We start from the raw sequence: 25,744 nt of genomic DNA, 5'->3' as shown, positions 1-25,744 counted from the left end.
TGAAGAACCAGAGGGGTCTGAAAGACCTTGCTATCAACTGGACAAGCTGGTGGACTCACTGGAAAACTAGGAATGAGCCTCGCGCGAGCATGTTTTAAAGTTCACCGACGTACGCGCGTAAAAGCTGACATGGTCCTATTGAAGACACATGCGCGCTAGCTGTGCTCGAGCAGCCTCTTAAAACTAGGAGCATACTTATGCATGGTTGGTGCATTTTAAAATGCAGGCGTGGAAGTCCAGGCATGATTACAAATTCTAGCATATCCTCGCTTGCGCGCCGATACTCCCATGTATGGGCGCACGCCTGCTCGTTTTAAAATCATCCTCTCAGTGAATGTTCTCTTCTGCCTCCCAGTGAGCTGCCCGGTATCATCAGGTATAATCTTACGCTTGCTGCCAGCCCTTCTCCAGCATTCATCAGCCCCCTCCCTCACCTAATTCCTATGGCTGAGGGTAGCTATGGGTCTGCAGTTCCTTGATTTTTTTTTTCTCCGTTTTCCGCTATAGCTGTATCAGCATTTCCTCCAGCGCTGAATTCTGCTTCTGGGTGGTGGGTTCAGGGAGTTTACCCAGCACACATCTACTGACATCTCCTTTTTATTACATTTGGATTTAGGTCACACACCTTCTCATTGGTAGCTTAAGGCGAGTAACACTGCAGGTGCTTCAGGCATTTCCCTGTCCCCAGCGGGCTTACAATCTAAGGGGCTGACTTACTAAGCATTTCCCCCATAGACACAGAATGGGAGCACAGCCTTAGTAAATCAGGTGCCTAAGTGTGTACCTGAGGCGATGGAGGGTGAAGTGACTTGCTCAGGATCGCAAGGAGCAGCAGCAGGATTTGAACGCTGGCTTCCCTGCTTCACAGCCTTCTACTCTAACCACTAGGCTACTCCTCCACTCCCTTGTTCCACCATCACTAACCAGGAACCCTCCGGCGCCTCATAAACAGGGAGCATTCATCAGAAAAGACTCATAGTCCTGCTCCTCTTTCAGAGTGGTGCACATCATTCAACGCAGAACATGTGAAGAGGAATATCTTATACTGGAACAACAGGCCTGAAAATAAAATCCAGAGGGAAACTCCAAGGACATGAAATAAACACACCATAGAGCAGAACAAGGAGGAGAAGATGCAAAAGAAAACATTTTAACAGGCAAGGCCATTCTATTAACAACCATAGGAGCGGAGTTCAAAAAGAAAACTTACATAGGAATGTAAGAAAATTGAAATTAAAATGATCGGACACCATAAAACAATAGTTTAATCTATTAATGAGCAAGTATTCATTCTTGCTCATGGTCAAATGCTTTACTAAAAATTTACAAACCTTGCCGAGAACTTAGATCATCTCAACGAGGACTTCTCGATGCTCCGTCTATACGCCATGCCCGCCTCACCATTACAAGGGAATCGGCTTTTACAGTTGCTGCACCTACCCTATGGAACTCCTTACCCATGGTGCTAGCAGCTTGGATCCTTGGACTGACAGGGAGCTGATCCCACCAGTGGGGAGGAGCCCCACAGGTGCCCACCATTAGCAGGCGAGGCCGGTGACGCCTGAGACCCCACTGGGGCTCCACCAATACCTGCCCTCGTTCCCCTCAGGTTGAGCCCTCAGGAACCGGGGTCGGGTCGAGGTCAGGCAGGCAAGAGTCTTGGCAGGCGGCGTATCTCGTGGTCAGGCAGGCAAGAGTCTTGGCAGGCGGCGTATCTCGTGGTCAGGCAGGCAAGAGTCTTGGCAGGCAGCGTATCTCGTGGTCAGGCAGACAAGGATCTTGGCAGGCGGCGTATCTCGTGGTCAGGCAGGCAAGAGTCTTGGCAGGCGGCGTATCTCGTGGTCAGGCAGGCAAGAGTCTTGGCAGACAGTGTCAGGTGAAACAGGAATTCAGGAACAGGTAGAGAAGCTTCCAGGAACAAACAGGAGCCAGGAGTAGCCAAGGCAAGGCCTGAGGCCTAGGAAAGAGTCTGGACCCCTCTTGCGGGTGACCCTGAAAAGGGGGTCACGTGAAGCGAGAACACATGGGAGCCCGGGGGTTAGCCGGGAGGCCAGCGTGGGGCCTGACCGCGGCCTGGATCGTGCGCGGCGTCCCGGCAACGGCCTGGTCGGGTTGCGACAGTAGCGTGGGAGAGCCAGAGAGGAGGGCATGCGGCAGTGTGCATCTGTGGCGAGGCTTCCGGGTCCGGTCAGCTGGGGGATGCGCTGGTAAGTGAAGGGAGCCGGCCGATGGCCTCTGCGGCCGGTTCCCGTAACACATGGAGCTTCGGCTAGAAGGCTGTCTTAAGAAATTCAGACTTCTTTTAAATGCCTTTTTATTAAAGCAAGCCTTCCCTTGATGGCTTTCGCTAGAGTTTCTATTTTTGACTTCCTTTTATATTTGTGGCTTATAATTTTTGTTTATTTTTTCTTTTATTTGTATATTATGTTATATTTATGTTTTTATATGTGTTATTTTATTGTAAATCACTTAGACCATTTTGTGTTAAGCCATCAATAAATTTTAATGAATGAAATGAAAATGAAAGTAAACCAATCTTCCTACAATTGCAAACTTTATTGTACAATTTTCCCTTTTTGATTTTTCTCACGCCTCTATTTCATCTAAGTAAATAAGAGTTTTACAAATGTAGCTTTCCCCATTTCCCTCCCACCCCTATCAAATCCATCCACTTAACTGCTCATCATAATTCTGAAACAACTCCACCATTCTGATTCATCAAGTGGGTTCAGATACCATCACTCTTACCTCCTTCTGACCTGACCTGATGAAGGGAGTTAAGATCTGTGCTACGCTAGTCGAATTAGAAAGGTCCCCTAAACAGCTTGTTTTTTTGGCCTTTATTGCTGTGTAGTATCAGAAAATTATCTCATGCTTGAACTGCTCATTGTGTAACCGTCCGTATTCAATTGCTCACTGAGACGCCTCCAGTAAGATGTCCGGAGACAAGATACATAACAGTTTCAGCAAATATTCAAAGAGAAACTATCTCAGTCATGCCTTCTATTTCCAATCTTCGATACACTTGCCCAGTTATGATACTTGTGACCTTTTACTTTAATGCTTTGGTACCTTCTGAGCATCTGGATCAGTTGATATGTATGTCTGGATGTCTGCAGAAGTAGCTCTGTGTATGTAATCTATATCTTCAAGACCCAGACCTTTTTTAGCTCTTATGATTTACACTCTGATTCTTATTGAATAGCTGGTGAGCATGACTGAGTTTTCTTTTTCTTACATCCAACTGGTTGAAATCTTTATCAAACCTGTCTACAATTCCAAAATTGTAAGAGTACAGAGATTGTGAGTTTATTAATTACTTAAACTTATTCTGTGTGGTTTAAGCACTTTCAAGATATGTTTCAGACCTTGGCAGTTCTCTTTCTTTCTCCATTAGGGCTCAGTTGATGTCTTCTTGCTTTGATGTCTCACAAAAGCTTTGATCACAATCTGGACAGGTAAATGGTTTCTCTCCCATATGGGTCAATTTATGACTTTTTATCTTTGACTTATCATTATAGCTTTTACCACAATCTGGACATATAAATAAGTACTCTTCCATATGGGTCAACTGATGTCTACTTAGATTTGACCGGTCACCAAAACTTTTACCACAATCTGGACAGGTAAATGGTTTCTCTCCTGTGTGGTTCCTCTGGTGTGTATTTAAATGTGTTTTACGATTAAATCTTTTACCACAATCCAGGCAAGCAAATGGCTTATAACCCGTATGGATCCTCTGGTGTTGTTTTAAATTTGACTTGTCATTAAAGCTTTTTCCACACTCTGGACATGAAAATGGTTTCTCTCCTGTATGAATAATCTGGTGTTTCTTAAAATTTGATTTATCATTAAAGCTTTTACTACAGTATGAACATGTGTATGGTTTCAATTCAATATGGATCCTTTTGTGCTTTGTTAGACTTGATCTTAGAATAAAACCTTTACCACACTCTAAACATGCAAATGGTTTCTCTTGGAGTAGTGCGTCTCCCATATGGATAATCTGATGTTCTTTTAAAACTGATTTCCGATGAAAGCTTTTACCACAATCAGGACAAATAAATTGTTTCTGTCCCTTGTGGATCCTCTGAGGTTGCATTCCTGGCATTCTTTGACTGAAGCTTTCACTGCATGCTTTCTTGCCTCTGTGCATCCTCTGGTGCATTCTTAGATATGACATTGAACTGAAGTTTTTACCACATTCGGTACATTGAATGGATTTCTCCTGAGTCTGTCTTAGCTGGTGAAACATAAGTTTGTCTTTTCTTGTAAAATTTTCTTCCCTCTTTCTGTAAGTGGATATATTTTGCTTTGTTCTGGTCTGTGGTCTAGTGGTGATTGTTATATTTCCAGAAATACTGTCTGTGTCTCCTCTGGACTCTGTAGTGATTCCCCTTTCCTTGCTTGAATCAGACTCTCTCCTCCAGTCTGTTTCCACGTCTGATTGCTGGATAAACCTTTCTTTGTCTTTCTCTGGGAGCATCTTGTGGGTTTCCCGGTTCTCAGCACATTCCATCTGCTGCTTCTTATTTTCATGATTGATCCCATAACCTGCTGGGTAAGAGAGAAAATGCAGACATTATTTCATATGTTGGGGGCACAGGAAAAAGTTCTCAGGCTCCATATTCAGACCCTCAGAGTTGAATGTGCAATGGAGACCTACGGGCATACGTTTTATTCCAACAAAACGTTTTCAGAAGGAAATGGAGTTTCGGACAGATCCACCATTAACTCCAATGTATTCGTGGTGATATTAAAAGAGATAGATAAAAGTTTTTCATCTCAGTCATAAAAGATATCAAACTGACATTTGATGACTTCCATCTTTATGAGATGATGCATTATGTACATTACTGCTGGAGGACTGGCATATCTGAGCATCACAAGGTAATAAAATAGCCAATGAGAAATAAGCAAAGCCTCTGAGGCAGAGCAAATAGGAGGTGTTTGCTCATGGAGGATCTGTTAACTCTTTCTCTGCATTCCTTTCTCTGTAGCCTGTAATGAGTCAGCATTTGAATGGAGTAATCCTCACCTAGTCTTGTACTTTCATGTGGTGACCTCATTGTATAACATCTAGACCAAATCTCCACATACTTCTCATACTACTAGAGAAGTGTGAGAAGAAGCAAAAACAAACAAACAAACAAACAAACAAATCCATACTGACTGCACATCACCTGGTATAAAAAGTACCCATCCTCGGCCTCAGCACTAGGGTTAATGATGGTGGTAGTGATAGTGCAGAATCTTAAAGTTAAGACGACATCCCTGGTGCAGTTCTAGACCCTGGGGAGCCTTTATCATGGATCCACCATAGCAGCAGATGAAAAAAAATAAGAAGTCTTGTAATGCAGACCCCGTTTTCCCCCATGTTGTATGTGCAGGACCAGGTTAGAGGCCTGGTCCACCTTAAATTCCTGAGAGGGAGAAAGCTCTGGGGCAGGACCAGCTGGCGAGCATAAGAACAGAAGAACATAAGAACATGCCATACTGGGTCAGACCAAGGGTCCATCAAGCCCAGCATCCTGTTTCCAACAGTGGCCAATCCAGGCCACAAGAACCTGCTAAGTACCCCAAAACTAAGTCTATTCCATGTAACCATTGCTAATGGCAGTGGCTATTCTCTAAGTGAACTTAATAGCAGGTAATGGACTTCTCCTCCAAGAACTTATCCAATCCTTTTTTAAACACAGCTACACTAACTGCACTAACCACATTCCTCTGGCAACAAATTCCAGAGTTTAATTGTGCGTTGAGTAAAAAAGAACTTTCTCCGATTAGTTTTAAATGTGCCCCATGCTAACTTCATGGAGTGCCCCCTAGTCTTTCTAATATCCGAAAGAGTAAATAACCGATTCACATCTACCCTAAGTCTCCAGGAAAGGCATCTCCTGTCAATCTATGTTGACCCAAAGCCCAAGAGACCCTAACAAAATCTTTGTAATCCTTAAAAATATATTTAGATGCTATAAACCAATAGATGTCTCAAAACCGTTTAGCTCTTAATGCTCAAAAAACAGAAATTATCTTACTGTCGAGATAAAAAAAAAGATTTTCCTCGGGTAACTCTAGATTTCAAAGGACATTCCATACCCATTCAAAATACAGTACAACTGGATAGTACTCTTACCATAAGAAATCAAGTTCAATACATAATCCGTAATGGATATGCACAGTTACAAATGTTAAAACATCGAAAACCCATACTTTGTAAAAGTGATTTCAGGATGGTGTTACAGACCTTGATTTTTTCTGGAACTGATTATTGTAATTCACTATTACTAGGATCTACTACATCAACATTACGCCCCACACAACTTTTACAAAACTCTGCAGCCAGGATAATTACTGGAATAAAAACATTTGATCATATTATACTCATTCTTATTAATCTACATTAGCTCCCCATTAGAGCCAGAATCAAATACAAGATATTAACAATAATACATAAACTTGTAAATAATTCCGATACTCCATGGGTTGGTTCTAAATTACATATTTATATTCCAACTCGCTAAGATCTCAAAATAAAGGTTTGCTCGAAATTCCATCTATCAGAATAGCACATATTGGTGAAGTAAGGGAGAAAGCTTTTTCTATTGTGGGACCCATACTTTCGAATACACTGCCTGACTGCCTGAGATCAACGACTGATTTAACATTGTTCAGAAAAGGTCTCAAAACCTGGCTATTCAAGGACGAATACGGTTAGACTCTGAAGATATAATTATAGATTCCAGAGTGTAAATTTGCCTTTTTTGTTTCCTGTCTTACTTTTTTATATTTTTAAGATTTTGTTTTATTTGGATTTTTAATGTGTTTATGATTTGACGATATTGTGATAGCTGTTTATTTTATGTTCCCTCATTATGTATGTTTAGTTGTAAACCGCTTTGATCTCCTTCCGTGTTTGGAACAGCGGTATATATAGTTTTTAAAATAAACTAAATACATGAAAAGGCAGGCAGTCATTTTATTGTGTTGACTGCTGTAACTTGAATAAAGTTTTATCTGCCTTAGAAAAGGCTGGAATCCATGTGGTTTTGTGCCTCAAGCCTGGGAAACACCGCTTGGTTTCCCATAGGTCTAAATTCAGTCACGTGGACACCTGAACATAAGAAGGAGATAATGTACTGCTATCTTTATGCCACAAACCCTGTCTGTATATAAATCTAGAGAGTTTGCAAAGATAATCTGCCAAAACTAGAAGAAAGAGAAAAACTGCCAAAGGAAAAACTGAAAAAGTAATTTATGCAAATTTAAAATGCTTACTGGACAAATCAAAATAAAGCAGTACATGAGTGACATTATCTTAAAACAGTGGAGCGAAGAGGCAGGAAGGGAAACGGAGAGAGAAAGAGGAGACCTGGAGAGGAGTCTCAGAAGAGAGATGACAGAACAGCCCGAGCAATTAGAGGTAACTGAATGACAAGGGAGCAACACAGGAGGATGAGGTAAAGAAACAGTCAGGAAGAAAAGCAAATAAGAGATTATGACCTGGAAGAACTGATGTATAAGTATGCTGGGATCCAGGAGAGGGAAACACTAAGTCAGAAACACAGAAACATAATGGCAGAAAAAGGCCGCATGGCCTATCTAGACTGCCCATCGCTACAATCCCTACCTCGCCTTCAGAGATCCCTTGTGCTTGACCCATGCTTTCTTGATTTCCGATACCATCCTTCTTTCCACTGGGAGATTGTTTTATGCATTCGCCACCCTTTCTGTAAAGAAACTTTTTGTCTGCCTTGTCTGGATCTGGACCAAGTGGGATCACAGGCTGAATGTCATCTGTGTATGAATGGGCAGAGATCTAGGGCTATGCAGATTTCAAAGATTGTGGGAGAGAGCATGGATCCTTGGGGGATCCACGGGAGGAAATGGGCATGAGATAGTGTCGGTCTCAGAAAGACAGTTTGGAAGAGATTCTGAAGGTAGGATTTAGAGTAGATAATCGTTGACTCTGTTAGATCCAAGTCCTACATACGGGCAATTAGGACTTCATGATCCACAGTATCAAATGCTTCACAAAGCTCCAAATACAGTTTCTGTTCTGTTGTGCGGTCTGAAACCAGATTGGTAGGAATCAAGAGCTTTTGAGGTGGGCAAGAATTCAGTTAGCTGTAATAGGACAGCCTTTCAATGATTTTGCTCAGAAATTGGAGGTTGGAGTCTAAACGGTAGTTTCTTGGGTCATGAGGGTCTAAGTCTGGTTTCTTTAAGGTTGGCCTGCGTGTAGCTCTTTTTATTCTGTCAGGTAGGTGACCCTTTAGGAAGAAAGGTGTGGATTATTGGTTCAAGGCAATTGTGTAGACCTGGTTTCACAGTTTTGATGAACCAGGATGGACAAGGGGTCCTCAGTGCATGTTATTCCCTGGAGGTCAGTGAGAAGGGTTTGGATGCTATCCTCCAGCTATGGGTGGGAGGAGGAGAGGGTGTGTATAGGGAGGTGGGGTGAGTTGCTGGTAGCATGCTGAAATTTGAGACTGCATTCAGTTCTGATCTGATGCGTGCAATCTTATTTGTGAAATATTCTGCTTAGTTGTTAAGGTATGTTTCAGATGATAATGTGGAGATGGATCCTAGGAGCTTATTAACTATTCTGAAGAGTTCTTTGGTTGAGTTTGTTGCTTGGTTGAGTATTTAGATGTAGAACACTTTCTTTACATTGCTCAAGGCTTTGTGACAGATTGTTTGGTGATGCCTGCAATTGTCACTGTTAGCCTGTAGGGTTGACTTTCACCATTTCCACTTATGCCTTCTTCTAGCTTACTGAAAGGAGAAATTTCAAAAGTCATGGCCATAAAAATCATCCTATATGCATGTACATATAGCACATACCCGCACATATGATATTTTACAAATCTTAAAATACATGTGTAAGTAAGGGTACACAAATAAATTTGCACATGGAATAAAGGGGTGGGCCAGGGGCATTCCAGGGTGGGGGAGAAATGTACGCAAGTTGTTATTTTATAAGCAATTTACGTGTGTAGATTTGGCAGATTACTCACCTGCTCACATACTGACTGGGTGGGGAGTTAGGATGAAATGGAGAGAGTTGAGGCTAAAGATCCAAAAGGGCCTTACCTTTTTGCCATCAGCGAAGTCGTCGCAGAGTCTGCCCCAACTCCTCCCTGATTTAGTGATCTCACGCGAAAAGGGACTTTTCGCGTGCGATCGCTTTGGAAAATGACCCCCCTAAGTCTTAAAAGCGGCACTTATCCGGACAAGTTAGGACTTATCTAGCTAAGCAGGATAAGTCTTAAAATGCTTCATATTCAAATAGTGCTACTTATCTGGCATTCTGACTTAGCCGAATAAGTAATGTTTTATGATTTATCTGGCTAAATAGCTGCTTTGTTGCTATTTACTGGATAGGTCAGAACTTATCCGGATAAGTGCAATATGTAGTCACACATTTTTTTTTGTTTTTACACACGCATGCATGTTGCAGGGTACATTTGTGCATATTTTATAACCTGCAAATATCATATATATGCAAGTAATAAAATACAGGAGTAGAATTTTGTGTGCCCATATACAAGTTTTCCTCCAAGTTCCAGTGTGAACTGAGGGGTGAGTTTGGGGTTTTTGTAAGGCCGATCTATGCTGGGACAATCTCATCTATGATTGGTTTTAAGGTCCTTATTTCAAGTGTCAACCAGATGATTGAGTGAGGTGGGAGGATTTTCGTAATTTAGCTTCTGGAGAGTTTTTAAAAAGGCCTCCTGTGTTATTTGCACAGTTGGTCTGACTCATAGCTTTTTCACTTTTGACTTTGCAGGTTGATGAGGTTATAGGTTGAACTGTATCAAGAAATGGAATGACCATGAAAGCTGGAATGTTTGGAGGTCCTCAACTGATGTATTTTTAGTAGCTGATATGGTGTAAGTAAGTACCAGGTCAAGTATAAGGCCTGCAACATGGTTGGTTGTTTACTAGTTGGGATTGGTTTAAGGCTTCAATAGAAGTCAAGAAATCAGGTAGGGTCCAGTCTGGTTCATCTGTGTAGATCAATGTTCTTGGGTGTTCCAGGATTATTTAAAAGGTTATTGACAGGGGATCCTGGACGGCTATGTCTGTGCTGAATGGTGGGTGATAGACCAGGAGGATTTCCCATTTGGGGGTGGGCATTGGTTTGAATAAGAACTGTTTCCTTGATCTCAATGGGCGGGGGTAAGTGTCAGGCCCAGTGATTGCTTGAGGATTATGGTTACCTCTCATCCTCGCTTGTTCATATGACTGGCTTGGACAGAGGTGAAATCAGGTGGAAAGATTTGTAGAAACAGGGGGGATGTCCATGTCTCTGTTAAAATGGGGTGTTTTCAATTTCCTCAGATAAGAAATAGTTTGATAGATCTAGTGTTTAAGAGTAACATTTGTGGGGTCAATTATTTGTTGGCAGTTCCTTGTGAGGAAAGTGATCAGTAGACAAGGTCCTTTTCATGTACAGAACCAGAGGGTGTAGGTGGGAAAGTATTTGGATTGCCCTTTTATTATTTAGATATGGGATGGTGTTAGGGAGGAAGAAGTAAGGTTAGGTGTACTACTTACTTTGGGATAGTGAGGATGAGAGAGTGTTGGTTGGGTTGTGGTGGGGTAGGATGTTAACTCTGTAGAAAATTAGTAGGGCCAGTTTGGCCTGTGTCGTGCTTCCCCATTATATCTAATTAAAAGATGCGCAGGTCTCATAGATATGGCCAGCTTTATGCTGTGAACTCTAGTAACCTTTTCGTCTCTTTTCGTGTTCTGCGCTGACTGTAACTGGTTTAAACCAGATTCTCATCTCAGCTAGCAGTAGAAGGTTTAGTGAAGCTAGAAATTGCTTGTAAGCATAACAGAAACCGCGAGAAATATAGATAACTAATAGAGCTTTTATTGGTGAGAATCTGACTGTTGCACCCGGTCGCAGATGGCTGCGCCCTCTCTATCTTACCGCTTTTTTCTCTCTCTCCTTTCCTTTGGGAAAGATGGCTGCCTCCACTTCACTTTGCCGACCTCTCCGGCGTCCCCGGACCGGCATGGGCAATTGCGTTCACCATGTTCTCTAAGGCCTCCTAGGGCACGCGTGCTCGTCGCCTTTCCTTTTGAATGCGTCTTGGCGGGAACCTTGGGGGGGCGTCCCCACCTCATGACGTCACTACCTCCGGGTACTTAGCCTCCAATCTCCAACACTACTACGAGTTAGCAAGGATTCCGGTCCAGCTAATTTTGACCGCTTCTGAGACGCTCGCTCAGAGTACCTACTCCTACAGGCCTCCGGGGTTACGCTGATTCCAGGACGCTCTGGGTACCCGCTCCTCGGGGGCCCTTCCGCTCCTACCTACCCTCCGGGGTTTCTCGCTCAGCAAAGACACTCAAGACACCCGCTCCTCGGGGGTCTTGCTTTCTTCTATTTCTCTCCAGGTTACCCTGCCTAGAAGGACGCCTAGGTACTCGCTCTTCGAGGGCCTTGTCCACTCCTGACTACCTACATAAGAACATAAGAAAATGCCATACTGGGTCAGACCAAGGGTCCATCAAGCCCAGCATCCTGTTTCCAACAGTGGCCAATCCAGGTCATAAGAACCTGGCAAGTACCCAAACCTCTGGGTTACCTGCTCCTCAAGGACCTTCAAGGACCACGGCACCAGCGTTCGGCCTGCCTCGCTACCTTACTACTGCGGAAGCCATATACCTCGGCAGCATTACCAGCCTTGTGAATACCTCATTCTTCAGTCTCTCTACCTTGTCTCACCTCTGACCAGATTCTCGGTGTACTCCGCCCTGCAGACCACTACCAGATCTGTCATCGCTGTCTACATCCTCTGGGCTGGGTTCTCAGCCTACCCTGCTTCGCGGACCACTACCGGACCCCTTCGCTTCCCAGCATCGGGTGAGATCTATTCTGCACTTGTGTCACCAGTGCCTGGACTGAACATTATCATCAGAGACTACTCTGTGGCTGAGGAGAGCTGCCCACTCCTCGGGCATCGCTCTATTGCTGTACAATAAAGCTTCCTTCTTCCTTGTGTTGCTTACTAGAGAGTCTAGCCTATTGCTGTGGTTCCCCCATGGGGCCCCTCCCCGTGGGAGGAGTCATCGACACAGCAACCAGGGGTCCACAACCATGCCACAAACACAGCACTGAGATTTATCTTATATGGAAATACATCATGTTGTAGGTAAGACCACCCATGGGTGCAAAGGTCCAGTTATTAACTAAATACTAAATAAAGAGCTATTGTTTAATAATGACAAACTAAAATGATATATTGGCCTGCATTTCCTGATATCTTCAGACTGGCATACTGTTATGCTGTCAGTTTGCATGTGTATAAGCCTTTCCAAATAAAAAGAAATATTACCGGAGTCACTAGGTGCAGTTAATGAGTGATAGCATCTAATCAGAGGGAAGTCAGGCCCAACAGTTCAGATAGTTGGAGGGTCTCAGCAGCCCCACTCGCTCAGTAATAAACCCCCTGAATTAAGGCCCAATAATTGCAAACAAATGGACATTCCTGCCAAATATGAAAAAATGTACCATGAGCATTTAGGCAACCACACCAATGTTTGATTTGCACCCACTGTTTAATCTCCTTTTCCTTATGCCAATCAATAAGAGCCCGAAGCTTAGAAGCAAGGTAATGCCATTTAATATTAGGGGCATTAAGCCCTCTCTCCTTGACTTTGGGTGGTAAAAATCAATCACGACACCGTAAGTGGCCTATGTTTCCAGATAAAACTGAAGATGTGCAAGAGGCAAGGACATTATTAAAAAAGCACAGTCCAGATGTATTCCACACATTAAGAAAGGTGGAAGGAAGGCAAAACGATTACCGGCATGGTCGAAAGGTGAGGTGAAAGAGGCTATTTTAGCCAAAAGATCCTCATTCAAAAATTAGATGAAGGATCCAACAGAAGATGTGGTAAGCCTGATTGACAAATTGAAGAGTAGTAAATCACCTGGACCGGATGGTATACACCCCAGGGTTCTGAAGGAACTAAAAAATGAAATTTCAGACCTATTAGTAAAAATTTGTAACCTATCATTAAAATCATCCATTGTACCTGAAGACTGGAGGATAGCTAATGTAACCCCAATATTTAAAAAGGGCCCATGGGGTGATCCGGGAAACTACAGACCAGTTAGCCTGACTTCAGTGTCAGGAAAAATAGTGGAAAGTGTTCTAAACATCAAAATCACAGAACATATAGAAAGACATGGTTTAATGGAACAAAGTCAGCATGGCTTTACCCAAGTCAAGGGATTAATAAACATGTAGATAAAGGTGAATCAGCAGATGAAGTGTATTTGGATTTTCAGAAGGCATTTGACAAAGTTCCTCATGAGAGGCTTCTAGGATAAGTAAAGAGTCATGGAATAGGTGACGATGTCCTTTCGTAGATTACAAACTGGTTAAAAGACAGGAAACAGAGAGAGGGATTAAATGGACAATTTTCACAGTGGAGGGGAGTGGGCAGTGGAGTGCCTCAGGGATCTGTACTGGGACCTGTGCTTTTCAATATATTTATAAATGATCTGGAAAGGTATACTATGAGTGAGGTAATCAAATTTGCAGATGATACAAAATTGTTCAGAGTAGTTAAATCACAAGCAGATTGTGATAAATTGCAGGAAGACCTTGTGAGACTGGAAAATTGGGCATTGAAATGGCAGATGAAATTTAATGTCGATAAGTGCAAGGTGATGCATATAGGGAAAAATAATCCATGCTATAATTACACAATGTTGGGTTCCATATTAGGTGCTACAACCCAAGAAAGAGATCTAGGCGTCATAGTGGATAACACATTGAAATCGTCGGTTCAGTGTGCTGCGGCAGTCAAAAAAGCAAACAGAATGTTGGGAATTATTAGAAAGGGAATGGTGAATAAAACGGAAAATGTCATAATGCCTCTGTATCGCTCCATGGTGAGACCGCACCTTGAATACTGTGTACAATTCTGGTCACTGCATCTCAAAAAAGATATAATTGCGATGGAGAAGGTATAGAGAAGGACGACCAAAATGATAAAGGGGATGGAACAGCTCCCCTATGAGGAAAGGCTGAAGAGGTTAGGACTGTTCAGCTTGGAGAAGAGATGGCTGAGGGGGGATATGATAGAGGTCTTTAAAATTATGAAAGGTCTAGAACGGGTAAATGTGAATAGAAGGACTAGGGGGCATTCCATGAAGTTAGCAAACAGCACATTTAAAACTAATCGGAGAAAGTTCTTTTTCACTCAACGCACAATAAAGCTCTGGAATTTGTTGCCAGGGGATGTGGTTAGTGTAGCTGGGTTTAATAAAGGTTGGATAAGTTCTTGCAGGAGAAGTCCATTACCTGCTATTTATCAAGTTGACTGAGAAAATAGCCACTGCTATTACTGGCATCAGTTGCTTGGGATAGACTTAGTTTTGGGGTAATTGCCAGGTTCTTATGGCCTGGATTGGCCACTGTTGGAAACAGGATGCTGGGCTTGATGGACCCTTGGTCTGACCCAGTATGGCACTTTCTTATATTCTTATATTCTTATCTTTTTTTGCTATAGTTTCAAGACTCTAACTGGGATCAAAATAGGAAGTGTTTGAAAAAGGTAGTACAAATGAGGTAGAATATTCATTTTTCCTGAGCTATCCTACCCAACGAGGATAAATTATATTTCTCCCGAATGTCTAGGCTCTTCCTCCCCCCATACAGATAGAGAGGTGCCCTCAGGCTGCCCCGGGGTCCTCTCCTGTACCTGAGCTCTCCCTCACCTGTCCAGGAGCTTTTCAGTCTTCTCCTGTCTCTTGGGTCCTGCTTGTCTCTGACACATGGATCTTCCTTGCGCTCAATCTTTGATATAAGAGAAGGTTTCTCACATGAAGAGCCTGTTCCAAGCCAAAAATAAATTATACTGTGTTTGTCCTAAATTAAGGGAAGTGTTTTTTTGTTTTTTTTTAATTAACTAATCATATAGAAAGTGAATTTACAATTAAACAAATGTTTGCACAGAATGAAGCTCATTCTGAGTGGCGGCAGAAATATTACTGATGTCAATACATAGAGGAGATGTAGTGTGATACAATATTAAATTCTGAGGAATTAAATGGGGACAGGAAAGAAGGAATGTGCAAGGAAAAAAGCTTTGTCTAGTTTTTTTCATTTTCTATTATTTTTTTAAATTCGTTTTTCATTTCGTTTCATGTTTATTTCTGTTTGTTTCATTGGCTCAAAATTAAATATACAACAAAGGAAAAAAGAAAAGAAAAAAAGCAAAAAAGCAAAAGGAAACATATGGGCTGGATTCTCCTACCCCCTGCTGCCCAACCCCCACCACACCCAATGCCTTCAATGGGGCAAGATGTGTCTGGGAAAGGTGGGGGTAGGGGGAAACCCCAGAGGTGGGGTTTTAATTTTGGCAATGCTGAGGGAGAGAGGCCTCTATTGTGAAATGAAAAGAAAAACCCAATCAATTTAATTGACCCAGGCAGAAACCATGGTGGTTCAAGGTGCAGCTGCTGAGACCGGCTTAGATCTCATAGTTTTCGGAAACTCTGATTCCAGAATACAAAGGCAAGAAAGTTGCAATCAATGTGCTATCTGTGATATGCAAAACACCAAAGGTTATGTTATTTCAGCGGGTGGAAGAAGAGTGGAAGTTTCCCGCATATCTACTTGTAAACTGTCGTACGTAGTGTATCTACTACAGTGTCCCTGGGCTCTTCAATATATATAGGGAAAACCTTTAGATCCTTTCATGTATGCCTGCTTGAACATAAAAGCTGTCTTTTATTACAGGCACTGATGGTGGCACATTTTGTTGAAAAGAAGTATACTTTTTTTGATATAGCCTGGTCTATTCTTGTCTAACTTGCAAGTGATTGGAGGCTTGGAATCGGGTGAAAACTTGAATCAAACATGAACAACGATAGATTAATTATATGCAATCAATGTCTCCTGTCGGTATGAATGCCGAGATTGAGTGGAACCAATTTTTCTAATTGGTCTGTTCTTAATTGATATCATTTGGTTGACAGTTGTCAAGTATGCAAAGTACTGACATAATTACATCCTCACTTCTATTTTAAGACGCTGGCATGCCGCAGCATCGCGTGGCATCGGAACTATGACATGGCGGTTCATGTTGAGTAAAAAGTGTAAAAAATTGGCTGAAGCACAAACATTCTGTCATTTTGTATTAACTAACGTTGATGCTCTTTACATCTAGAGAAACGTCGACGTCGCTGTAATGTTCACCCCCGATGCAGAATCTCAATTGAAACATAACGTTGTGTTGGGTGACTTGTGATTTACTGTGCTGCCTTGGATGAAGGGAAGTAATAATCTTATTTTAACTGCAAAAATTAAAAAAAATATTTAAAAAGGGAGAATTATTTAGGACCTACGATTAAGCATGACCCGTTAAAAATGCAAATACATAAATGTATGATGTACGCGTGGGGTGTTATGACGGTCCTTAGCAGTATTACTTAAGCTTTGTCATGATTATAAGAATTTTTTGTGATTATAAGATTTCATTCTTTAGTGAATGCTCCATTTTTTATTATTTGCAACATTTTAAATTAACAAAATACAAAGCATGAAGAATTTTTAAACATTGTGTGCAGAATTCTCCCTGGAGTAACATTCATATTACTCGAAGAAAGTAATAAGCCCATTATCTGTCAGTCTACTTGTAGCTTATTCTCTATCAGCTGTAATGGACTATGAACAGACTATACACTAAGACTATGTCTGTGGGGTCCATATTGAGTCACTGTGCAGCTGCACCACTGAATATACCCAGCTACCTTAGATTAGCTGGCTAATGGGCAAATGTTTAAAGCATCACCGTGCATTTTTTTAGAAAATTACCCCTTCTTGTGCGTGCAAGTCGCAACCTGCCCACATAAACTCACACCAATATAAAAACGGGCGCGCAAGTGCACGCAGGTATCGCTTTTAGAACACGCGCGTGGTGACACATGCATGTCATAAAATGGTTGCGTCTTTTAAAATCTTTTAAATTTTAAAATGTAAAATGTAAAATGTAAAATTTTAAAATGTAAAATCTTTTAAATTTTAAAATGTAAACCGAAGTGGTATGCACAAGTGCATGAACTCCGGTATATAAAAGCCTTTAAATAAATAAATAAATATCCAGCTAACTTTAAGACAGCCCTGTGCCCGACCAGAGTAGGTTATCCAACTAACTCTGAATATTGGAGTTAACCAGATAACTAGTCCATCTAACTTGACTTCTCCCTGATCTGCCCATTCCCCGTCCCTGAGTTATTCGGCTACATACTTAGCTGAATAAATCACTTATATAGCTAAGTGGCATCTACTGACTGTAGCTGGATATTCAGTGGCGCCACGTAGCCAGATAAATATGACTTATCTGGCTAATATTTTTTCTGAATAATTGGCTCTGTATGTCTTCTAAATAAGAGAGAGACTAAAAAAGTATTTCTTTACTTTAATGAGATATCTGGGAGAAGGTCGCATTTATATACACACAAGGCAGAGATAAAGAGTTAAATCTATTTAGCTGCCAAGGGGTGTTTCAGGTTAGAACTTGAAGTGAGATACTACAGACCTAAAGTAAGAGCCCCACAGAACAAAGCAGTACACCTAAAGGATTACTGCAACAGCCAAGCTATTGAACAGAAAATTAGCAGAGATGTTAGCTAGCAATCAGAAAGCAAGCACAATTCTCAAACATATTCCTGGTAATCTCTTAAATACCCACTAGATTTTTATGTACAAGAGACTGGGATCATTCCAGTTAAATGTCTAGTTCCTCCCAGACTGAAGGTGTTCAAAACACTGCAATGTACAACTTCTCAAAATGGAACAAAAAAAAAATCATCTTTACCTAAGGATGTCAGAGTTTCATAATTCTCCTGCATGGTCTTCTTGTAAAGCTCCTTCTGCCATTCTTCTAACATCTCCCACTCGTCCTCACAGAAATAGACAGTGACGTCCTCAAAGGTTACAGAGACCTGGAACAGGAAGAGGGACCCGCTCAGCAGGTGTATTTTAGAATATTAGAAATCAGATGAGGTCATTAACTGGAGAATAAAATGCACTGGAGTAGGAAACTTCTGCATCAGGCACGTCAGCACAAACTCCTGACACGTTTCCTCTAAAGTTTGCAGATAGTAACAAGGATCTTCTGTACCCTATTTGGGGAGACCATGGACATCATCGAATATTTTCACTTAATACTTTTTGGGTCTTAATTTTGTCTGGAGGAAGGGGTGGATAAATTCCATGTTTTCCCAGAATAGTAACAAACATATTAACATAGTAAATGATAACTGATAAGGATCAAATACATAGTAAAACCATACAAAATGGCAGAAGACAAAACAATGCAATGTAAACTAAAGCTGGATTTTAAATGTATTTATTTATTTATTTTTAATTTTTCTATACCGATGTTCATGTATACAATACATATGGCACCGGTTTACAAGGAACTGAACTGTTGCCTCAGGGGCGGAATACATTGAAACATGTTGACATAGAACTTTGAGGGAGAACATTCAAAAAACAAAATCACTGAGGTAGGGTATAAAAACTAGGTACAGAATCAGGGTATAAATAGGTGCTACAGGGTGCACAATCAGAAAGAGTATGTATGGTGATATGGATACTGTCTGTCTCTTCATCAAGTTTTAGATCTCAGGGAACTTAGTGATACTGTGCGAAAGACCTGTTTAAATAAAAAGGAGTTTGTGTCTTTGTGCCTTTTTAAAAACTTTAGTCAACGTCAGAGATAGTATCTGACTGTTCAGGTAGCGAGTTTCAAAACAGAGAGCCTGCTAAAGAAAAAGGGTGATCATGGATAGCAATAAAATGTCAGCTGAGAATAAGCTAAACACCCAAAAAAAGTTAACACAAAATACACCGTGTATTACAGGAATTTTCTTTCAAAAAGGCCTCATAAAAAGGCACACTTATCCATGCTAGTTAGCAAAGGCTTAATGTATACCATTGATATAATCATAGGTCTTGTTTGATTTTTTTAGTATGCATTCGTGAAATAGAGGTTACTGCAACTGCCCAAAATCATGTAACATGCCCATATATCACTCTGTTGTAATTCAATATATATACTTGTGAGGCATGACAGACAATGACAAGAAGTCTTGTAAAACTTAGCTGTAAGATCAGCGGAGGAACTGCCTGAAATTTTAGTCGGAGAGGCTTGAATGGTGTCAGCTGACACAGCTAAGCTTTACAAGACTTCTTGTCATTGTCTGTCATGCCTCACAAGTATATTTTATTTATTTATTTTATTTAACACTTTTCTATACCGACCTTCATGGTAGAGACCATATCAGATCGGTTTACATCAAATTGGGGAACTGAACCATGAACAGTAACCAAAAAACAATAGATTGAACAGGAAGAACAAAGTTACATTTAACAGGGAAAGTAAACTTGGAAGCATAGACTGCTGGAAGGAAGGAAAGGCTTGAGACAGAAGAAAATAATTAGTATAAACAAAAGCTGAGTCAGGGGGCTCTTATTCTGGACTTAGGGGTAGTATGGAGATCCATTGCTCATGAAGGAAGTTCTGTCGACTATTGTGTGTCATGGGTATCTGAGAAGGCTTGGCGGAAAAGCCAGGTCTTAAGTTTTTTCTTAAATGTTAGTAGGCAGGGCTCCATTCTGAGGTCAGCTGGGATGTTGTTCCAGATAGTTGGGCCTGCTGTTGAAAAGGATCGGTCTTTAGTTGAGGTGAGACGTGTGGCTTTTGTAGGTGGGGTCTGTAGGGTTCCTTTATATATTTCTCTACTCGGTCTGTTGGTGAAGTGGAGGTTGAGGGGGAATTCGAGGTCCAGATGCAAGTGATTGTAGATGGCCTTTGTGCATTAAAGTGAGTGATTTGTGGAGGATTCTGTACTTCACTGGGAGATATTGAATTACAACAGAGTGATATATGGGCATGTTACATGATTTTGGGCAGTTGCAGTAACCTCTATTTCACGAATGCATACTAAAAAAATCAAACTCCTCACCAGGGGTAAGCCCTTGTGAGGAGTCCTCTTCATTGGAAGAACATTCCTCTTTTTCCAGAGTCCAATAAAGTATCTGAATTAGACTAATTTGGGTCAGGCCCCCTAAGGGATGCCGAGGAGTTAGGAGTAACTGATCAGCCCAAACCCCCGAAAGCCCCTCTTGGGCACTTAGGAGCAGATTCCTGGTGATCAATAGGCGTGGGACCAGAAGTTGGAGGAAGGCTGCTCCCACCGGGCCTCTACATAGTGCAGAAGATCTGGCGCATAATAATTACAAATTCAGGGGAAAAGAAACAATGTGGAGGGCCAACCACTTCGAGAGGGATCTTCCTAATGCCGTCAGCTTCAGGGGAAATGGCCAATGGTCCTTGGCCCCCAGAAGCAGACGTTTCAGAGGGTGGGCCTGAGCAAGCATGAAAATGGGGGCAATTGTAAACCAGCAGCTGCCTCTGCAGCACAGTCCTCTGCCACCCTCATGGCTACCTGCTCTCCTTGCTCAAGAGGAGTAGAGGAATTAAGAGGACCAAGACCTGAGATCTTAGCCTTCCTAAAATGAGACCCTATGTCCCCCATCACATGTAGGACAAAAAAGACCCAGTCACATTGCACAAGCATCTGTGATCATCTTTTTTAGTTATCCTGGGGCCCCAGGACCGCATGGTACATGAGAGGCCTCTAGAATTAGAAATGCGGCTCTCAGATCTTGACTTCGTGCCTCAACCTGGTTGAGCAGATGCTTCTGCTCGTTGGGCAATACTTTTCTTGGACTGATTCTCCTTGTCGAGCACTGTTTTCTCCCAGTCCCAGGGCTAATTTTCCCTGGTGGAGCAGGCATCAAGGCTGATCTCAGGTTCCCTGGTGGCCCAGGTTCATTGCCTCTTGCAGGCAGCTCCCAGGCTCTTGGCCTGGTTGAGCCCTAAAGAAGGAGCCCTGTAGTGGCAGGAGAGGTGCCTCTATCTCAGAGGTGGCCAACTCCAGTCCTCAAGAGCCACAAACAGGCCTTATTTTTAGAATATCCATATAATGAATATGCATAAGATATATTTGCTCTGTGAATACTGTGTACATGATCCAATGCAAAACCTGTGAAGAAGGATGCTAAACTGGTGAGACAAGACAAAAGATTATGAACAAGAATCAATCTTCATAGACATGACTCAGAATATCACATAGAAAAAAACAGGACAAGGGCCAGTAGATGACCTGTTCTCAAAAGATCATTCCCTTAACGACCTCATAATCAGGGTACTTAAAGGGAACTTTAGAAGTACACAAGAAGGGAAAATGTTTGAAACTGGAATGATTAAACACTTTGAAACAAACAGAAAAGGACTTAATAAGGACATTGGCTTTGTCACCCTTTATCACATATAATTTAGGCCTTTTCAATTGCAGAATTTTATTCTCATCATCTCTAGCATTCTCCCCCTCCCCCTTTCCTTGATTGAGCTGTAATGACACATGCAGGCAGTGGAAGACCTAGCTGACTCTATACTATTTAATCCCAACGTGACTGTGCTATTTCTTCACTAGCCTGATGAAGAAAGGAGAATGCTGAAAAGCTCATCACAGATGTATTAAGGTAGTCCTATAAAAAGACATCACCTACAACTTGCTTTTGACACTTAATTCCATGTATCCATGTGGACTAACATGTCACATACAATTGTTTGCTTTGATTATGCTGAGAACTAGGGATGTGCATTCATTGGGTCATTCGTTTCATTCTTTTCGGCTGGGTGCATATCTCGCGATCAAAATCTACGCACACAAACTGGTGGTATGCGTGTATGTGGGCACCTACCTAAATGTGCGTGTACCATCAGTTTTATGCACGTACTTCGGATCGCAAGATATGCGCACATGGCCGAAATGAATGAAACGAATGACCTAACAAATGCACAACCCTACTGAGAACCCAATTGTCTGAGATTACTCTGAGCCATAGAACCTCAGCCTCCCCCCAACAGGAAGATTCTCTGTCACGGATACTGGATCCCTAGCTACGCTCTCCCTGATCCAGTCAAAAATCCATCTCAGGTATTGTCTGGGATGCTGGCTGTGGTTTTTGGGCCCTCTGCTGTCCGGGATGAGAGTAAGGTCCCAGTTGCTGGTGAGGAAGAGGGATGCAGAGGAGAGTATCTCCTCTGTGGTTAGAAATACCTCTTCGGCATTCCACTCAAGTACCTCCTAGATGAGGAGAGTGGATCTTGTGTGATAATGGAGAAGGTGTTAAGTGGTCTTTCATCTGAGCCACGTTTGGCCCTGCAAGCTGCCGCACTCACCCAAATGCCGCCATCAGGATGTCTCACACATCCTGTCACATAAAGAGCCGGGAGGAGGCTAGGCAGATGTTAAGGATGGCCCACTTGTAAATGTTTCTCCCAAGCATGCCAAGGGTATAATAATCCCTCCCTGGGGTCACCAAGCGTTATGTTCTCAGCCACTTGGCCTTTTTGAAAGGGGATTCAGTCTGCAGAGACACTGATGCCGTCGATGGCAGTGCACAGATGCTCCGCATCATACGTTCCGGAGCCTTCTGGATCTGTCTGTCCAGTTCCTCCTTGAAAACTGCTGATGCCAACATGGTCTGGAAAGCAGGAGGAGAGGCCACATCTTCCTGGGACACCAGAGGTAGACGAGTGGCTGACATCCAGACCCTTAGAGACGGTCGCAGTTCCCGGGCCTGTAGGTTCAGTGGAAAGATAAGACCGAAGGGCCTCCATGAGGAAGGCTGTGATATAGGTTGGGTTGCACATGGTCAGTCAGGCATGTCCAAAGCTTGTGCAAGCTTCGCGGTAACACTTCCATGCTGGGCTCCATCTGATGATGTTGCCACCCACATTCTGCTTGACCTCCGAGAAACACAGTTTACTGCACATTCACGCAACTTAGTAAATGATAAGTTTGTACCTGAGGCAATGAAGGTTCGAAATGCCTTGCCCAAGTTCACAAGAAGCATCAGTGGGAGGAGGAGGATTTTGAGCTCTGGCAACCTCGGTTCTCGGCCCTCTGCTCTAACAACTGGACTTCTATTGACTGCTACCCTCCTCCCTTGTTGCCTCCCTGACCCCCAGCTCTCTCCTCTCCTCCATGACACTGCTGGCCTGCTGCTTCAGCTTTCTTCCCCTGCTCCGGCTGACAGGGGAGCAGTCACATGCCACCACCTCCTTCCCACTCGTGTGGGCCGATTCAAGTGCATTTCTACTTTCTTCTGGGCGAAGCCAGCATGGCTCTACCTTCTTCTGGCCTGTGTGAGTCCAGGCAAGCATGGCATTAGGTGGACTGGCATGAGTGCCATGTTAAAAGCCTTCCACTTTGGGGCAGGGCCAGTGCAAGGATATCAGACCCCCAAGGTCAGTGCTTCCCAATCCCGTTCTGGGAGCCCACAACCAGTCACGATTTCAGAATATAAGTAATGGATGTGCATGAGATAGATTTGCACACACAGTGATTCTAGTGCATGCATATCTATCTCATGCATATTCACTGCAGATATTCTAAAAATCCTGACTGTGACTGGCTCCGGGTCCCCCTGAACAGGTTCGGGAGCCACTGTCATAGGTGAACCCTTATCTTGGGCCCCCTCCCAATTAACTTTCAGGCCTAGAACTATCTTCCACCCAAGAACTTGATAATTAAACCACATCACTGGATATCATATTTTTAAATATTAAACAGATACGTTTCAGAAATCATGCCAGTGTCTGACAAATGCGTCATCTGTGATTTTTGGAACAGATTGCAAAAAAAAAATAAAATAATAATAATAATAATTAAGGAATATCTACATTGGTAACGCAAAAGAAATCGCTCACCCCTTCCCCGCCTGTTCTCTGCACCCTGCCAGGGAAAGAAAGGGTCGGTAGGAAAAAGCAGATGAGGGCAGATGCTTTCTGAGCCATAGGGCACTGGACAACAATAGAGTGGGTGCTGGCCGAGCCCTGTGAGCTCCTGCAATGGGTCCCCGGCTATGCAGCTGCCGTGTTTGACCAGAGGTGGAAGCAGCCTTGCCCGTGCATGGGGGGCAGTGCTATCCGGGGCCTTTCCTGCTGGGCTGCGCCGCTTTCCCAGGCCAGGCTGCTTGGGGAGAGGCTGCAGCGGCGGTGAAATGTGTGAGCTTTTCTGCAGGACGGGGGGAATGAGAGAGGAATCGCTGGCAGGGGCAGAGGGATGAATTGTTGAGAAGTGGACGGAGAGGAGGGGAGGGGGGTTAGACTGTCTTTCCCCCTGGTCTTATTCCTTGTGAACTCCCCCTCTCCCAGCCCTGGAGGGAAAGCTGCCCCCCACCCATCCCTACCTGTGCAGGCTCTGCCTCGGCCATGCTCTCTCCTGGGGAGGAGGAAGCTGCAGGCTCTCCCCCTTCTCTCGCTTTCTTCAGGCTCTGCTTCTCTCTCTCGATGGCTGAGGCTGCAGGAAATGTTCCGGGTTAGGAGGGAGGAGAAGGGACAGGAAGGAGGGATCTGGGCAGAGAAAGAGACTGGAAGCCCTTTGTGGTCTCAGGATCTCATGCAGGCGACATCTTCCGAATGGCAAAAAAGCTGCTAAGACTCCGGTTACAGTCACGGCTGCCGAGCAACTCAGATTCAGATTCTGATAACTATTGGCGTGACAATTTTACATGCATTGCCAAAGTAGCTAAAAGAATGATTAGAATAAGAGGAAGAAAGGAAAAATTACAAAATAACAGTGAAGTAAAATTGCAGAACGTACAGCATCAGAAACAAAACTCAGGTTCTGGTGCTGATCCATATTAGGCCTGGTCAGGTTTCATTTCTGGTCTGGTGGCAGGATACCATATGTTTTGCTACTGTACCTGCTGTTTCTTCTCTATCCTTGCTGGTTCCTTCGTGGGAAGTCTTGGATTTTCTCTGTCAGCTTTGGGAAATGTGCGTCTCTGATCTCTTTGTATTTTCCATAGCACAAAAGAAAATGCATTTCGTTTCTATTTCTCCAGTGTTGCACTGCACACAGCGTCTGGCTTCTTGGGGTTTCCAGTTTAATTTTTGTCTGCATCTTTCTTTTTCTAGTCTGTGATCGCTTATGCTATATTTGAGGAGTGTCTGCCTGTTTTTTGCGTGTGCAACTGGGGTGAGGGGTTCTGATGCCGTGTACTTCTGTGTAAGGATCTGCAGCAGTCCAGCTTGTTCTGTTTTCCAATTTGCATCTCATAATAGGGCAGGGTTGTGCAACCTTTCAAAACAGAAAAGCCATTTCACATTGGGAAGGATGAGGTGGAAATGTGGCTGGTACCCTCTCCAACATATTTCGAGAGTCACAACTCTCGTAAATCTTCTCCTCTTCCCATCACTCTCAATCTCTATCTCTCTATTCCCCATCCTCTTTATCCCAGATAGTTTCATTATGTCTCTCAGTCCTCTTCACTCGCAGCAGTCGCCCTCTCTCTCTCTGTGTCTATCCTCTTCATCCCCAGCACTCACTCTCTGTCTATTGCCCTCATCCTCCACTCTCTATCAAACCCCTACTCTCTAGTAGTCAGTCTCTCTCAATTCTACCCATTCCCAGCAGCCACTCTTTCTGTCTCTTTCTATCATTCTCTCTCATTCCCAACTCTCAATCCCTCTCTTCATCCCCCTCCATTTCTCCCTCTCCATCCCCTAACCTCAGCTCTCTTTCCTCCAGTCCCAGCAGTCGCTCTATTGCTCCCCCTCTGTCCCAAGCAATCACTCTTTCTCTCTCTCCCTCCTTCCCCATCCCCACCTCTCTCAGCTC

General features: G+C 43.1%; 1 protein-coding gene across 4 annotated transcripts; it reads right to left on the bottom strand.

Moving 5' to 3' along the window:
* Positions 1-792: 792 nt before the first annotated feature.
* LOC115083774 (gastrula zinc finger protein XlCGF26.1-like) lies at positions 793-24,465 on the bottom strand. 4 transcript variants are annotated; one of them, XM_029587790.1, is made up of 4 exons: positions 24,312-24,465; positions 17,857-17,983; positions 14,753-14,866; positions 793-4,557 (listed from the first exon to the last, which is right to left on the bottom strand). In XM_029587790.1, the coding sequence occupies exons 1-4, from the start codon at positions 24,333-24,335 to the stop codon at positions 3,401-3,403; spliced, it is 1,422 nt and encodes a 473-aa protein (XP_029443650.1). In that variant the 5' UTR covers positions 24,336-24,465; the 3' UTR covers positions 793-3,400. The 4 variants fall into 4 exon arrangements, with proteins under 4 accessions (XP_029443650.1, XP_029443651.1, XP_029443652.1 ...); XM_029587791.1 differs by having other exon boundaries at positions 793-4,554; XM_029587792.1 differs by lacking the exon at positions 14,753-14,866.
* Positions 24,466-25,744: the final 1,279 nt, after the last annotated feature.

This window comes from Rhinatrema bivittatum, chromosome 2 (assembly GCF_901001135.1).
Source record: "Rhinatrema bivittatum chromosome 2, aRhiBiv1.1, whole genome shotgun sequence".
NCBI lineage: Eukaryota > Metazoa > Chordata > Amphibia > Gymnophiona > Rhinatrematidae > Rhinatrema > Rhinatrema bivittatum.
Note: the sequence above shows the minus strand (reverse complement) of the source record. Positions and strands in the feature narration are given on the sequence as shown.